General features: G+C 38.6%; 1 protein-coding gene across 1 annotated transcript in view; it reads left to right on the top strand.

The window, feature by feature from the left end:
• The window catches only part of CPQ (carboxypeptidase Q), a 150,234-nt gene extending 142,280 nt beyond the window's left edge, over positions 1 to 7,954 (top strand). The window contains exon 8 of the mRNA XM_048286987.1: positions 6,292 to 7,954. Coding sequence (XP_048142944.1) covers positions 6,292 to 6,452 — 161 coding nt within the window. The 3' untranslated portion in view covers positions 6,453 to 7,954. The remainder of the gene's footprint in view (positions 1 to 6,291) is intronic.
• Positions 7,955 to 17,049: the final 9,095 nt, after the last annotated feature.

The following is a 17,049-nucleotide window of genomic DNA, read 5'->3' on the forward strand; positions in this document are numbered from 1 at the left end:
TAGCCTGTAATTTCATCATTTGAGACTGAGTGACAGGAAAACTAATGTTGTCAGTGCCCCACTAAACAGCATTAACATTCTCCATTGCCTCTGCTTACTTGAAAAATGGACAATGAAATAATTGGCATTAAAGCCAGCTGTCAGCTACAGCTTATCCCACAAAGGAGGAGGTTAATATGAGGACCAAAATATATGGAAGAGATGCCTGCAATAAGTGGGTTTTCATTACAGTAATAGTTCTGCAGACAGCAGTTAGGCAGGGGCAGCACACAAAACATCTGTACAACACCTAAAACAAGCAGGCACTCTACAGGGCTTGCAGCAAGAGATGCTGAGGCACCAACAGAGCATTCCAGCCAGCCCATCCTAAACACAGCTACAATTGCAGCAGATTTATTCCCTGACCACTTGAGATTTGTGATTTTGCTGGGTTTTAGAAAGGCACAAAATGAAAATAAAAATAAAATAAGAAATTGTGTTCCTGTTCCTATCTTTTATCCGGTTTTCCTTTTGTAGGTCTTTGGCACATACCCTTTGAAGGAAAAGCCATGTGTCTTCCTACGTCTGCCCTGAAGTTTTGACCTTTCCAAATGTGTGGGGCAGAAATGTTCCAGCTGTGAGAAGGGAGAGGCTATTGATTCTATTACTGTATGTGAGGAATACTATGCTCTTCTGTGTTTATGTTTTCCTGGTACATACCATTTTTGAACTGCATAGAAGATTGTGATGTGTCTCTTTGCCTCTTTTTCATTATTTTTAAGTATTTGATGTAAAAGAAAAAGATATGTATATTTCATCAGGACTTGCTTTATTTTTAGGGCATTATGGATTTTTAGTACATTTCTGAGTAGTGTCACTGGCATTTAGAAGGTCTGAGATTAGAATAAACTTGAAAATTAAGTAAAAGAGTTTTTCTTGTTTCTTAAATTAAAAACAGGAAACAAAAGCAATATTTAATAGATAGGAAAAAAAGGAACCTGTCTTTTATAGCCAGGGAAAGCACTGCAGAAATAAAAATAAGGTTTCAGATCAGGCACCTGATGTGTTGACATCTTACTACAAGCAGTACCTTTGATAGCATGTAGGTTTGTCTTGACAGGAAGGTGCAGCTCAAACAGGTACTTGGAAGATGCAAGCGAAGCTCGTGTTAAACCCCTTTATATTTGTAAACTTTTGGAAACATTGAGCAAACTATGCCTTGTTAAGTAAGGCATTTCCAACTTTGCTGTTAGGAGGTAGTACAGCTTGCTCAACAGGACACTGGCCTCAGCTCAGATGTCTGGCATCTATTCCTTTCTCAGCTGCTCTGAGAAAATGAATGTGTCATTTCATCTCTACATGCCCCTTTCATCCTTCAGTCCCTCTTGTCTGTCTAGAGTGTATGTTTTTTTGAGCTGGAGTCTTTTCTCTTTGGAGAGGTGTACATATACTGTGTAAAATAATGGAGTGGCAATTCTGTCAGGACCTCTAGGGACTACTATAAAATGAGACCTGGAAAAGTTACACGCTTTTTTATAAATCATTAGCGTATCACTTCACTGTATAAGGCAACGTACATGCAGAGGTCAGTGTCCCAGAGATCTAGCTGTAATATTGAAGATCCAGGACACCAAAGCAAGGTTATAGAAACAGTGGGGATTTTCCCATTGTATCTGAAAGAGGCATGGCATAGCTGTGAAGTTTACTTGAAAGCAAGACAACGGGGAAGCTATTGATAGGGCTCCATAGCAAGCATGTACTGACTCCATGACTCACATTTGACTTCCTTTGGCAATTGAATGCTATTTGGGGTATAAAAAGAAAGGAAAGAAAATGTAAGGAGGAGTGTAATGCAAAATTTTTAAAAATATAAAATTACTCTGAAGTTACTGTGTGTTTTCCCCCTAGAAGATATTTGTGTTTTATGGAAACTGCCTTTATAATCATTCTGATAATCATTATCTGCTTTTCCAGTCATTGTTTGCACAAATGACAAGAATTTGAGTGCTTAAGTATCTGGCAATAGAGTTTAATTCTAATTATGACTTATGACAGCAGCGCTTATGAAGGCAGTAGACAGAGTGACAAGAAGCAGTGGTCATCATTGACATGCTCATCATTTGTTTTGTGGTTCATGCATCCTTTTACCTCAACAGCAACATCTTCTTAACCTGGCAATAAAACCTTGTGTCAGTTTTATTAGTGTGTGAAGAATAGGTGTTTGATATGAACACATTGTAAGGCAAGTCAATATCCTTATCATCAGCTAGTGAGTATTTGCATTGGGCATTTCATGCTGAGATCAGAAGCTAGAAGGGATGGGCTGTTTTTTCAGAATTCCTCAATGTGTGTGTGTGTATTTTCACCAAGGTACTATTACCCAGCTGATCACTAAAAATACATTGTCTGTATGAATTACCAAAGCAGCTGCTTTTACCTGTCTTATGCAGTGCATCAAACCACGTATGAAATAGCAGAGAATCATGAAATGAGTTCAAGACACTAATGAACTTGAATTGAAGAATTTTTTTATGTTGTGTTAATTCTAAGATGTCTGGAAGAGCCAAGGCACCATGGGTTAGAGTGCCACAGAATGGCTGAGCTTGGCAGGCACCCCTTGAGCTTGCCTAGTCCAACCCCCCTGCTCAAGCTAGGTCAGCTGCAGCAGGTGCTGAGGACCATGTTCTGTCAGGTGTAGAATATCTCAAAGGGTGGAGACTCTGCAGCCTCTCTGGGCAGCTTGTCCTAGTGTTTGACCCTGGGGGATCACCAATGGCACTAGATAGCTGCTGATGCAGTAACAACTGCATTAAATTAGGTAACTAAACTGTGCTAAAGAGGGTTTTCTGACACCTTGTAATGGTACTATGAATTATCTTTGTATTATTTTATTGAAATGATTAATTTTCTCCAGTTTTTAATTTCCAGTATTTTTGATGCATTCAAGTAATATGTACAGCATTTTTGGCAGCAATATTTAACATTCCCTGTTTTCATGCCACAGCATCTATTATATCCAGATAGAAGCACTTTCTCACTGATTTCCTTTTTGGCCAGCAGTGTTCCTCATATGACTTGCATCACTGTAAAAGTGAACACACTGAGAAATGACAATTAAAGAGCATTGTTTGACAAACATCCCTTTTTTTTTGCTTTATGACTGCTCTGCAAATGCAGGACAAAAAGCGAAGTGTGTAAAATGTGACAGTGTAGCACCTAGCCCATCTCTTGGTTTTTTGTTCAAGTATTGGTTCCACCTGGAAATCAGAATTAGATACATGGTACACACCTACATAACAGGGCCCAGCTGAGGGGTTTTAAGTACTTAATTAAAGCTTACAGACTCTTTTAATTCTGTATGCTGTCCCCTTTCTGGGTGGCTACCATGGACATGGGTGAATAATTTATAGGTCTGTGATCCATGGCTCCTTATCTGTTTTATTTGACTCCCAGCTTATATAGCTGGCAAAAATAACCCCCATTTGTTACTGACTGTTGTTCCTGAGACAAATGTTACATAACAACAACAAGAACAAATTACACTCACAGCATTGTTTCTTCTGTTAGATTTTTAGAAAAGGGGCTTTAGGTTCCCATGGTCTTTACTGAGGTAACCTAACATGACTGCAGTCTGCAGGGCCCTGCAGAACTTCCCTCTTCATGGTCATCTGTGAGGGCTGGTCTCAGCCCTGGATGCATTTACTGGTGCAAGGGCACCATTCAGTGTCTCACTGCAGCCTGGCGACCTCTGGCAGCAGAAGTGTCTGCAGGCAGCTGACATCAACATGGAGGCGTCTCAAGTTTGAAGCAGGAGACTTCCTTGCAATGAAAATTGCTTGCAGTCATATCTGTGCCCCAGGGTGCTTCATGTCCAGAGGTTTGCGTGTGGCGCTGAGCTGTAAGCTGTTCTTGTGCTCAAAGACAAGAAGATGGATTTTCACTTTTGTTTCTAATTACATAGGATGAAACTGTTTTCTTAGGGTCTTTTCCATAGTCTCTCAAGAAGCAGGTCACTGGCTTCAGTGCTAGCCCACAACATGAAAGAGACAGCATGGCCAGTCTGAGAACCTTCTGATATTTTCTCTACTCACACATTCTGATTTTCTTGCACAGTAATTGATTGATGTCAAATCTGATAATTTTCTGATTTATAAAATCAATTTAGAGAAAAAAAGTCTTTTCCAGCGTTTCAGAGAGTTAAGTATGACAAAGCAAAGGGTGTTTCTTCTTGTTCCATTCACAAGGATAAAGTGCTATTCTGTAAATCCATAATTACTCTGATTAGTGAAATTTCTATGACAAAATCTGGGCAATTTTTGTCTTGAGTCTTACAAAAGTGTTCAAAACCAGTAGTGGGTTTGCCTCAACAGCTTAACTTGTTATGAGCCTGTAGTGCAGAAGCCCATCAGTTAAAGAATGTATCATTGTTCAATCCTTTTATGATTGCATATATTCAAAAGGATTCAGAAGAAAATTTTAAAAATTAATTTGACTTTACATAAATTTAATCTTAAAATTATTGGAACATAATTCAGCACCTGTAACCTGCCCGGTGACTTCTGTGGGACTGCAATGCTTCAAGTCAGGAGCAAACAGGTCATTTAAGAACAAGAAGAGCCTCTTAAAATCACTCACAATACTGTATAACCTTATGCTATAGCATTTGGTCTTTCTGCTTCATCATCTCTGTTATGAAGGGATCTTCACCTTGGGTGGAATTAAAATGCGTTAACTTTCCATTCCTTCTCTCTAAAATAGCAGTAAAGTGAGCCATCCGAGTCAGTCCCCAATACAGCAACAGAAACATGCCTGTTACCCACAGGGAGAGCTGGGCTCTGTTCTGAGTGGCTGTACAAGTGATCAAAAGATATGTATTCTAGGAATGCACAGCTATGCTGTGGGAAATTTTGCTTTCATTTTTTTCAAGGGCTTCAGGCATCTCAGGAAAACCAAGAAAAATCATAACAGTAAGTTTTATGAGCACACATGAGTTTATCACAGCCCTCATCATCTGATACTGATTTCCATTGCATGTAAATAAATATATGAATAATTTATGTTTTTCATCTTTATAATCAAACAATCCTGGGGTTTTTTCATTCTTACTTGACATGGTACGAGTCTCCTCAGCCTGTGTTTCTGCCTGCAGCCCATAGCTCTTACTCATGAATTCACACCAGTTCTCTGGGTTTGTTGACCAAGAAAGGAGTGGCTCTTGTTGTGCTAAGTGGGTCCTTCCTTGGGAGCTGTGTACCTCCTAGCCCTGGTCAGGGAACAGGACAAAGAAATCAAGGCAAAGGAATTGTAAGCAGTGAATGAGTGTGGTGGGGGAAATATCAAATTCACTTATTTTCAAAATTTGACATGGAATTCTGTTCATGGTGGAATGATTGGTGACATTACAACAAAGCTGATGGAGGCTGATAAAACTGGAGGAGAGGCAGAGGCAATGAACTGGGAAAGAAGGAAATTCAAGGCAACAGGGGGTTAGAGAGGGTCAGTGGGCACTGGAGCAGAGAATAGCCAGGGTTACAATCCTCTGCCACCATCTCTGCTGTGGCTCCTAGTTGAGTGGCAGCTTCTCCAACTCATCTTGGCTTTGGTCTGCCTTGAGTGATGTCTTGCAAGCATTATTTGTGTTCCCTGAGCCCACCTGCCTTCAGGAAAAGTAGTCCTTTCCCTGCCCGTGTGGTCCCAGAGGGAATCAGTTTTTCCTGAAGAGGAAAAAGCATGATTTCACTTAACTTGCTTCTGCCCCAGCTGATGAAGACTCCTGACTGCTAGAGGAATGTAGTCCTGAGCTACCTGGGTTACCCCAGATTATCTGAGAACTTGTTCTGAAACAGCACATCCTTGTGATGTACAGGGGCTCAAAAGCAGAAGCAAATTCTAAAGTGTTCCCCGCCACAAATAACAGCAAGGAAAGGATTCATAACTCTGTTGTAATTCATCATTGGAGAACAGGGGAAGTGCTGCTGTGGGGTTACTGTAGGGATTTTCCTGCTTGAACTCTGGTAGTTTCAGAAGAAAATGGATGCATACTGTTGCTGAGGAAATGAGTCTCCCAGGGGAAGGTTGGCTTTTCCCCAGTGTGAATTTTTGCTGCCTCATGCTCACTCGAGTCAATTAACCTAAAACTTACAAACTGCACATGGCATGGCTCTGTACAGTTATTATATTTCAAATACATTATGAATTTTGTACAGTTGCATGTGGATTTAATCATAAACAGCCCAGGAACAGATTCAAGTTTATATCCCTCTTTAAATATTTGTATTCCTATAATAGAACTTTGCCCATTTTTCTCTGTAGGTGCCAGCTTGCATAATGACATCAATAAATACTTCTGGTTTCATCATTCTCAAGGGGACACGATGACAGTTCAGGATCCAAACCAGATGAATCTCTGTGCTGCTGTTTGGACTGTTGTCTCCTATGTAATTGCTGACATGGAGGAGATGTTGCCAAGGTAATAAAACAGCAAGAAAGATTTCTGTTCTTCGGTAAAGATTGTAAGTCTACTAATGCATGCAGACTACAGCTGTAGTAAATTCTGTTAACCTTGATTTTGTGCTTTATTATTACATCTGTTTTCCTCAAAACACACTCTTTTACACATTCCTGCTTATTTTTGCTGTTTTAATCTCTTCCATTTGTGATTTTCACTTAAAATGTCTTCCTTTAAGTACTCCTTAAATTTCAGATGAAGATATCTCTGACTATGGTATAATAACCATTTGTATGCACAGTGATCCTGTGCAGCAGGAAAAATTTATCAAATAAATTTTTTGCATCAGGATAATTAGTGTATTGATTTAGTGTACACGTTTACTGGTTTTGTTTCTGTCTTTCATTCTACGCATTGGAATTATGTACCATTAACCAAACAGCCCTTTCTTTTCACTGTTTGAAGGTAATACTATAGTTTCTAGAAGTTTTCAGGTTATAGGACAAATTAATTTTGTCTGTTTTAATGGTAATATATGGTAAAATGGTCAAATAATAGTCAAAATGCTAAAATAGCATAATAGTTTCATTCAGGTCCACTTTTAGATCTTATGAAAGGTTCACCTAAGACTCAGGTAAACCAGGACACAGAGGATAGAAGGCCAGTCAGAGGACTCCCAGCTCTCCTGTGTTTTTTTGGGCACCTCCTCATGGAAAGCCATGCGTGTCTTTTTCTGTCTTGTGGAAGACTCACCACAGTGACAGGCAGAGAATTTCATGTGGCAGTTTTTCTATGAAGTGCCATGTTTCAGAAACAACACCCAGCTGTGATTTGTGACCTTCCATACTTGCCAGCTGATTTCCAAACAAAGTGTAAGAGCAGATTTTGGTTCAGAATCCTGAAGCCATTCCTAGCTGCCCCTTGCTTGCAGGGATGGTCTCCCCTGCTGAAGCTAGACTAGAGGATGCTGGTACATATTAACTTTGGTGGAAGGATTAACCTGGGAACTTGATTCTTACATAGTTTGTTGGTTTGGGTTTTTTCTTCCTTACTGAGATTATGAATATTCAGATGAGTTTCAGGCATATCTGTAGAGAAAATATAACTGTTCTTGGAGAATATTTTAAGGCATATGATTTCTGCTCATTTCCTTGTGATGTGATCCTTGTTTGTGATTTTAAATTTTACAACAAGCAAACTTAGTGGTGTGAATAACTGCTGCAATATAATCAGCACCAAACAACTAATGTTACGAACATGGAGTATTAAACCAAATAGCAGGCAGTCCCTAGTGCTGTTAATCAGCTCTGCTGTTGAGCAATAGCTGAATAATGAGCAATTCATTTTTATAGAATTCATAATCATGGTATCTGTTTACTGTGATAATAGCTGTTTTCCATCAAATTTACTAACTATTTCAATATTCCCTCCAAATCATTTCAAGAGCATAAAAGCTGCCTGGAGGTACTCTGTTCTATCTTTTTAAAGAAACAATATTGAAATAAAGTTAGCAAAGATTTCCTCTGCTTTCAAGGTGTGATGCCTATGTTTCTTTTTTGCTTGACAAGAGCATAGTTGGCGGTGCTCACCACTGACATATCCTCAGCTGTCTCCAAATCCAGCCTTTTGTCCTTTACACAATGTTACTGTTTCCTGAATTGTGTTCCATATTGTTTTCCCTCAAGGTATGAGGCTTTGTACATCAGAGATTCAGAAGGATGTTCTGTGAAGTTATATTGTTGCAAATCTTAACCTATGCTCTCTTGGAAATGGTGTTTATTTGTGTTTTTCTCCACTGCCTCATGTCAAACGGAAAATCTCTGGAGTCAAGAATACTCCTCTGCAGAGGAGAATAACACTACAGGTGTGCACATGGCACCACAGCACATGCCAAGATGTGCTTGTCAGCTCCTAAGTAAGATAATTAACTATTCTCAGGCCAAAAGCAGCACAACAATGTAAGATAGACCATAAAAATTAAGACCATTATGCTCCTGAAGAAAATTTAACCTTCATGTCAACCTCAGATACCCAGTTCTAGAGAGTAACATTGGTTTTAGAAAAAAAATGTTCAAAAATCAGAACTGCCGTCTTATTTTTCTAGAAATAATTAAAATGAAAATATTTTATTTCTGACATTGAAAAGCACAGATTTTTTTTTTCTTGTAAAACCAGATTTCATTAAAATTAGACATTGTCTCTGATTCACACTTTTTTTTTCTGATCTATATTAGTTCTCAGACCTAGAAGTTCATCTGTCCATAGTACTCTTCTGATAATCTGCCTGTTCAGATGTACCTCTCTCAAAAATTTCCATAAATGAGGAGATGCTAATAAATTTCTTTTCTTTCCCAGTGGGATTTTGTACCATCTGTGCAATAGCTTATCTTTACAACTGCTCAGTGTAGCAATTATGCTCTTCCAATTAGTGTCCATTAAACATGTATCAGCTGGTCAATTTTCAATTCAAGAGCACAGGGTAAGCCAACATAACTTTGCCTTCCACTGACATGCCATTATCTTTGAGAGTCTTTCTCAACTTTTAATTGAGAAAGTAGTAGCTTAGGACATTATTTATATTGCTATTATTGTGAGGGTCACCTGCCACAAATCTGTGCTTATCATGAGTAATTCAATGATGTTCTAGGTCAAAGGGACCATGGGTAAATTTCTCTCCAATAAACATTTGGGTTTTTGCCTGCTAAGATCTGTGAGCTGAGCGCTGAAAAAATCAGCACTAGCATTTAAATATATGTCAAAAATTTAAATTTCAAATAATCATCTTCCTCAAGGTATTACAAATCTCTTGCATCTGCTGAGAAGGGAGGCCCCTGAGTAGTCTTCCTTTCAGCTACAACTCGAAGGTTTCAGACATAGTTACAGAGGGACGAGGCCAATGCATAATTCATTTACCTGACTAGACTATAGTACAAATTCTCATGAAAAGTCTGTTTTCAGTACTGCATAATGTCATGTAAGTAACTTTGCCAGTAATAAAAGAAGAATTGCAAGGTAGGTTTGCTTTTGTCCTTCATTGTGCCAAGACCATACTGACGTTTCACTGTCTCTTTGAATGATTCTGTTCTATATGTTCTCACAAGATTTTTAGGTTTCTTAAAATAATTAAAAACAAAGAGAGAGTTGAAGCAGTGCTCATTCTGCTGCTCCATTACCAATCCTTGGCTGCATGTTTAGTTAGTATGCTTCCCCCATAGCAATTTGAGACACTTCCATTTACCATAAGTAAATATCAAACGGATCTTGATATCTATATCTGTCTCATGAAATATACATACCATCTAAATGTGCCCAAATGATTAATTTACTGCTGTGTAATGATTAGCATAAAAATCTCATCACAGCACAGAATAGAAATGTTGCCACTAATTGCTGGTTGGAGTGAACAATGTTTTCTGCATAGAAGTTAATGATGCATTGCAGCTCTTGAATGGGAAAACTCAAGACCTTCTGGGAGAGAAGCTTTTTTCCCTTCTTTCTTGCTAAATGATGGAGACACTGATCATATGTAATGAAAAGGAAAAGATATAGTATAATAGATATATATAATATAATAGAAAGGAACTCACACCTTTTGTAATCTTCTGTCTGCTATAAATGCATGGAAGCACTGTCCACACGCACACTGTAGTCTTTCATGGTCATTATTTCTGGAAACTCCAGCCTTTTTGCACAAAGGTATGGCCAGCCATGGGCCTGTGATTTGTAGTTACAAGTGTTTAATAAGTACGTTGTGCTAGTCCCTGATTAAGGTTTTAGATGCCTGTTTTCTCAATAATCGTGTTTGCGCTTGGAGGAGGGGCTTTGATGACAGCCTTCTATCCAGCTCTGTGTCCAGCTTGCAGTTTGATTTCACTTCAGGACAGATCAACCTCCTGTAGTTTGTTAAGTTTATATCTTCTAGAGGGTTTTTTATCTTTCACTTTCTTTCTCAGCACTTGTACTGTGGCATGGATATTAGGAATGACTGACTGAAAAAAATCTGGGTATTTTGTGTATTAGGGCTCAGGAACTGTGAGATGCAATTGAGATGACTCTGAAGAACAGCGCATGAGCACATGGTAGAGAGCTCCATCAGGGCCAACACTTGGCATTATCACTGACCTCTGTTACTGGCAGACAGAGCTTTGTGATCAATGCAGTGAATTTTCATCACCAGTCATGGTTTTCTACATAACTATGTGAAAATCAGGCTTTTGAAAACTAAAGAGGGAAGACAAAAGCCACAAAAAGAGCAAGGTTATATTGTCTCAGGAACTGTGGCTTCAAGTACCAAGGTTTTACTCTGCATTGCTGTGTGAGCTGGGGAACACTGTCTAAACCTCCCTCAATTCCGCTGTTAAATGTTGGTAGTGGTGTTTGGTGCTTGTGTATGGTGTAGCCTGATTTAACGACACTGTGTTAAAAGACATGATGCAAGTAAAATGTAAGTTCATAGCAGAGGCGAGGTCCAGCTGGAGGAGAGGAATAAGAAATTAACGCCTTCCAGCTACATGAGAATTCACCTGTAGAGCATGTCTTTTAGTAATTACTGTTTGCATTTGCAATACTTGCATTATTCACATTATTTGCATTTACTATTTGACATTAAAAGCAAAAAGAAATATTGCTCCTTCAGATACTGCCATTTCAGAATAGACTTTGGACATCAGGCATATGAATTTTAAACTAATGGGACTTTGCATCCGGGAATGATGTGGGATGATTTTGTGTGCAAAATGGTCACACACAGTGCCATCTATATGCATCACTGCACTACATTGAACTGTCACACACATACTAAGTATTTCACAGAATCAGGGGCCACACACTGGAGCAGTTTGGGAAAAGGGAAGAGGTTAAATGGTTTCCCAACAGTCATGCAGCCAGTCCTAAAGCTAAGAATAGTTTAGTTCCTGCCTCAGCCAAACTGTGCTGCCCATAAATGAGTTACTACTTTCTTTTTATACCACTGAGAAAACTGTGAAGCTGAAGTGCAAAATTTTGTGCAAAAATGACACTTTCAACTGATCATAGGCAATGTATGGAGACTGAACCTTCGGGAAAGTCTTTAAAACTGATTTCACTGAGATTCTTTGTGACTCAAGTTATAATCTCTGGAATACTTCAGCTTCAGCTTTGTGAGTGTGATTATGCAATATGTTGCTTATTCTAAATTGGCTATATATTTTGCTTTTTCCAGAGATATTATGTCAGTGACACAGCTGCAGAGAATTCATATCATTGCCGGTACTTAAAAGAAATTTCCCAGTTCTTTTACACGTCATCATTTTTTATTTGGCTTTAAATTTCTGTCACTAGGACAGCAAGGTATCACAAATTTTAATATGAGACGCAATGCAGAGACTAATGATTGTTCAAAAGCAGATAATAAAATATTCATTGTTTTTAATAGAGTGTCATGCTGATCTTTCCATGGCTATTATCAAGCTTTAGCTCATCAGAAAGATGAGTTTAAAAAGAGGAATTGCTAGAAAGTGAGTCATGAGACACTTAACCATGTAAAGTTAAATGTTGATCCTTTACTCCTCCAAACTGTTAATTGTAAAAGCTGAGAAAGCTATAAATACCCACAAGGAAATGTCTGATTGTCTTCAGCAGTGATTCCCAGTGCTGAGTCCTGTGTAGAAGATATTTTAAGCCTTTATAATGCAGCCTGAACCCTTAACATGAAATGCTGAGATGCAAACACACATTAGTTGTGAATTCTTATATTCCTTTTTCTCGATGTAAACAGGATGCAGCTGTACTGGGAATTCAGCTTAGCTTTGGTATTGCTGTCCCTCCAAGCAGGACTGCCCCCTGGCTATGTGGCAAGCCTATTGGAAGGATAAGTACAAGCAGTAGAAGAAACTACTTAAAAATTTGGTTTTGTTGGATCTTTCTAAAACAAGAAGTGTGGGGGTGTTAATGCACAAATACCTTTAGTTTGTTAAACAGCTGAACTTACGCTTCAGCATGCGCAGTTGTTGGAACTCTTTTCTTTCCTCTCATAAACATTAGTGTCTTCATAGGTTTGAGAAGATATTAAATTAAATAAATCAGTAGGCTCTGTGTAAGTAACACATGTATTAAACCACAGCCTAAGTTACAAAAAATGTAACTTAGATCAACATTTATCAACAGGAAATAACTTTTAAATATGAAGAGAGGATTAATTTCCAAGTTGTTGGAAGGAAACAGATGTGATAGAAGGAAGTATAGACTTTTTCTTTCAATACAGCAAAATCTCATTTCAGGTGTTCCACATAGTGTGTTTGCTAGAACTCATAGGAGGAATTAGAGGGGATGTGCACAGCCTTGCCTGTTGAGCAAAATCCTAACAGTGCTTGCTGGCATCAGTAGAGGCTGCCCCACCAGAGACCCTCTGGTTAGGGGGCTGTCCATTCCCTGTGTATTTGATAACACTGGGTGTGCTATATTACCAGAACTATGTAAGATTGAATTTGTGGGGTGAGGACCAGAAGCATTTATTGGGAATGTTCTGCAAGAAGTGTGTGACACAGCTGTTTCTGACGCCACATCTTCATATGACAAACAAATAGTGAACCAGCTGTTGGTAGCTCAGCCACCCGCTGAGCCCGTGTGGTTCTGTGGGATGTGTGATCACTCCAGGCTTCACTTGGAGGAAAGAGAACTGATGATCACTGACCAGAGTCCAGGTGTTTGGTTGACCTCTTTCTATACCAAGAATGTGAGATTGCCATAGAGAATCTTTCTGCTGCTGGATGCAGCGGTCCTTTGCATCCATGCTCCCATAGAACCAGAATAAGAGGAGAGTTTTCATGATCGGTGACCATCTGGAGGTGAGTACTTCTTTTTGCTCTCCAAGTGCTCCAAGTTCAGGAAGAGCTTGGGGTCTCAAGTTCTTTTTTGCCTCCCAAACTGCCATACTTGTATATCTCTTAGACTTGGATTTGCAATGGATTTGTAATATATAGCATTGTCATCACACTGTGAAATCACTGAAGTCTAATACTTTTCATGTTCCATATCTCTGCATTTCAGAGCTGTGTCTAAACAAGCAGGAACAGTAATGGCTGTCAGCAGAGTGCTTGACAATATCTTCAAAGCAGAAGAGCTGAGTAAACATTTGCTGTGTGTGCTCTATTAGGTGTCAACAAAAATTTTATTCCTCCCTCCTTCATCTGTGAAGTGATGGAGGGGGAAAAATATTACTGCTCTGTGATTCTGCAACAGCTAGTGTTAGAGTGGCTGCTACAATACTACTAACTCAGCTTCGGGCATAAGATTATATAAGACATCAGCACCTGGCAAACTTCAGGGAAATCACAAATGTAGCAACATTGTTTATTGCATAGTGTTTATTCACACAGTAGTGAGTGATCCTTCAAAACAGAAGTGTTAGTGGCTTGCAGTATTTGCAGAAACATTCTGCTGACAACCTAAAGCTTTGGAAGGCTGCTGTTACCTTATTGTAATAAACTAACAAAAGTGAAATTAATACCTGGGGTTTTTTAACTTACCACTTTTAGATTCCTCTACGGAAAAAAAAACATCAGCTCAGCTTAAAATAAGTATAGGAAAAGTTCCCAGCGGTCCTTCAATTTACACTGGCTTAAAATATGAAGTAACAAAGATTGAAGCTCCAGGTAAGCATTGGTCAACTCAGTAGGAATTTCTTCAAAAATATTTGCAAATGTGGGCAGATGGTGTTAGGGTTTTCTGCAGTTTAACAGAGCAAGCAGTTATATTAGACATTTTCTTTTTCCCAAAGTTATCCTGATTTTGACAAAAATCCTCCTGTTGCCATTAATCTCAAACATTCTAACAAGCTCTAACTTTACTACCATGCTGTAAAAGTTTACTTTCTGGCCACTTTTTTTCCCCCTTAATAAGCTCAGTTTAGTGGTTTTAACTTAAGACAATAAACCAGGAACTCCCAAGTTCTAATTCTGCTGTGGTAACCACCTTGCTGGGTGGTCTTGGCACACCCTAAAGGTATGTCTTCTATGTGGACTTAATTTATTAAACACGAAAAAACAAAAAAATCCATCCATTTCTGAGCCTGCATGCATCCAGAAGTGTGGGCCACTGTTGTGTTCTAATGAGGTGTCTTTTAAATTCACTCACAGCCGAAAACAGCTGAGATTTGGGCATTTTCTAATTTATGCTCCATAGGTGAATTAACCTTTCTGATGAATAACACTCCAGCTTGGCTGAAATATGAATACAATTGGGGTCCATCTTCACTGTGGCTGATACACAGTTTGGAGTGGAAAAGACATCAAAATTTGGTGGATTTTTGACCTTAAGACTAATGAAACCTTAGAGTTTTGAGGTGTTTTCTGTTTGTTAAAAAATTAACTCTTCGCATGTGAAATTGCAGATCTTTCCCTTCAAAATTCTGCAAAGAAACTTCTGAAAAATAACATTGAGGGGAAAAGCTAGAAAAAGTTGGTACAAAAACTGTCCTGTATGGTAATACTGTGAGCATGAAAACAGGGAATATATTCCAAACTTGTGGAAGTGTTGAGTTTGTTGGGGTTTTTTATCCAAGAGCAAGAGTTAATAAAACTGCAAAGTAATTTTAGTAAAGTGCCTAATTTATTCTTAATTCAAAGTCATTTTCTTATGGCTACAGGAAATATGCCCTACTGGAGTCAACTCAGACAAAATTCAACAGTAAATGTCTCACCCCTCTTCGTTATCCTGAGCAGAAATCTACACAAATCTCACATATTCTGCATCTGTAGCTGATGGTTACTGAGCCTTTGGTACAAGTAATTAGGAGTCATCCCTCATAAAACAGTTGGAAGCTAGTGAAATGTCAGAGGATTCCCTCCATATTCAGTTTTATTACAAATTCTTGTGCTATACTCTCAATTTTGCTTAGTGGATACAATTAATGACACTGAAGACTTCTCAGGTTATAAATTAGAGTTTAAATTTGAAGTAATGCCAGTGGCTTAAAGAAGACAGTTTACTGATAACTCAGTCTTCAAACTGCACAGTATATCAATTATTCACTTTCTCACCTGTCAACTCTGGCTCTAGATTTGATAAGTGGTTTAAGCAGCATCTCTTTGTTAAAGGAAATTGCAACAGAACTTAGTTGTATAAAACAGTTCTTCTTTGTACTTTGAGTGAAAGAACTTTAAAACCCAAACTGTCTTTAAAATACCCATTGCCCCCAAATATTTTTTTCAAATACCTTTTTTTTAAAAATCAGTTTCAGCTTCTGTCCCTAGTAAGCATACGTATTCACAATCCACACAGCTGAAAGAAAGCAGAGCAGGGAAGGACTCATTCTTTGCAGGCGCTAATGTTATCAAAAAGTAGTGATAAAAAAAAAGTAGAAACAGCAATTGTATACAGTAAGTCTGAGATGCTGCTCTTCCATGAATGAAAAAGAAATTCTTGTCTTGTATTTAGAATGGAAGAAAACTAAACATCTCTATGGAAATGGAATGCATAGGACAAAATAGCAAGAAGTGCAAATGGGAAGATGAGAAATTCTTACTATGCCCAAGGAAGGTAATGTAGTGCCAAGATACCTGAGTCACTTAAATATTCTGGTCTGGAAAAAATGAAATGAGAAGCTGAAGATAAAAATACCTGTATTCAGTACAGCTATATAAAAATATTAAATTCATAATCCAGGAAACCCTGCAGTTGCCTCAGATGGTGTTACAGGACCAAGAGGTGGGCCAAACTGATGGCAGGCTTGGAAGTTTAAAGCAGTTTTAAGCAAACCTGAGCCAGCTGGATGGAAGAAATGTATAACTTATGGGTTCATTATCTTTCATCGTCCAAGAAGGTGAAAACTGGCTGATCTCAGTGCACTTATATTAGAATTTTGGTTCAAGGGAAATGTAGAACAACAGTCACTGATACAAGAGAATTGTTGGGTGGAGCTGTGGTTGGAAACTGCAGTGTGCATCACTGCTGTAGCAGGGCTTTTCACCTTTCTTTTTCCTTTTGCTGAGCATTGTTTCATGCAGTCAATGCTGTGTCTTTCATCAAGGTTTACTTTAAAGTTTGAAATTGATGGTCATCCCATGATTTCTCCTGAGCAAGTTTTCTTTACAATGAATCTTCTCTGCAAACTTCTTTAGAGCTTGTAACTTACCAGTGTGATAGCACTGGCATTTGATGTGCTTGCACAAATCTCATGCCCAAAAAACTTGCCCTTGAATTTGTCTTCTAGGAGAAAATTATGTTGATGCAACCATAGATGTTGATTATTTCTATTACATACAAGGATTCTTAATTGAAGAAATAAAGAAAACAACCCAACTGTTTTGCTGCCTCTCCAGCCTTTTGAGGTCGATGCCTCTGTGGAACCTCAGCAGCGGCATGGGAATAACAGGTGAAAGGAAAACTGCTGTGTGGGGAGTGTAGGCAAGGCTTGTCAGTCAATTGCTGTGCTGTGCTGTTTGCCTTTGGTATGTCACTACAAATTCAGTATCCCAACATCACATTCAGAGAAGCCTTACAAAAGCCCAAGGGCATTCATGTTTCACCTTCCTTTATAAAAGGTGTTCTGAAATGTCCAAACTTGCCTTCCTTCCCCTCAAAGGGCTTTATGTGTGTAATGTTGCTGTCTAATACTGTAGGTTGCTAGCTAATATATTAATGTA

Source organism: Corvus hawaiiensis, chromosome 26 (assembly GCF_020740725.1).
Source record: "Corvus hawaiiensis isolate bCorHaw1 chromosome 26, bCorHaw1.pri.cur, whole genome shotgun sequence".
Classification (NCBI taxonomy): domain Eukaryota; kingdom Metazoa; phylum Chordata; class Aves; order Passeriformes; family Corvidae; genus Corvus; species Corvus hawaiiensis.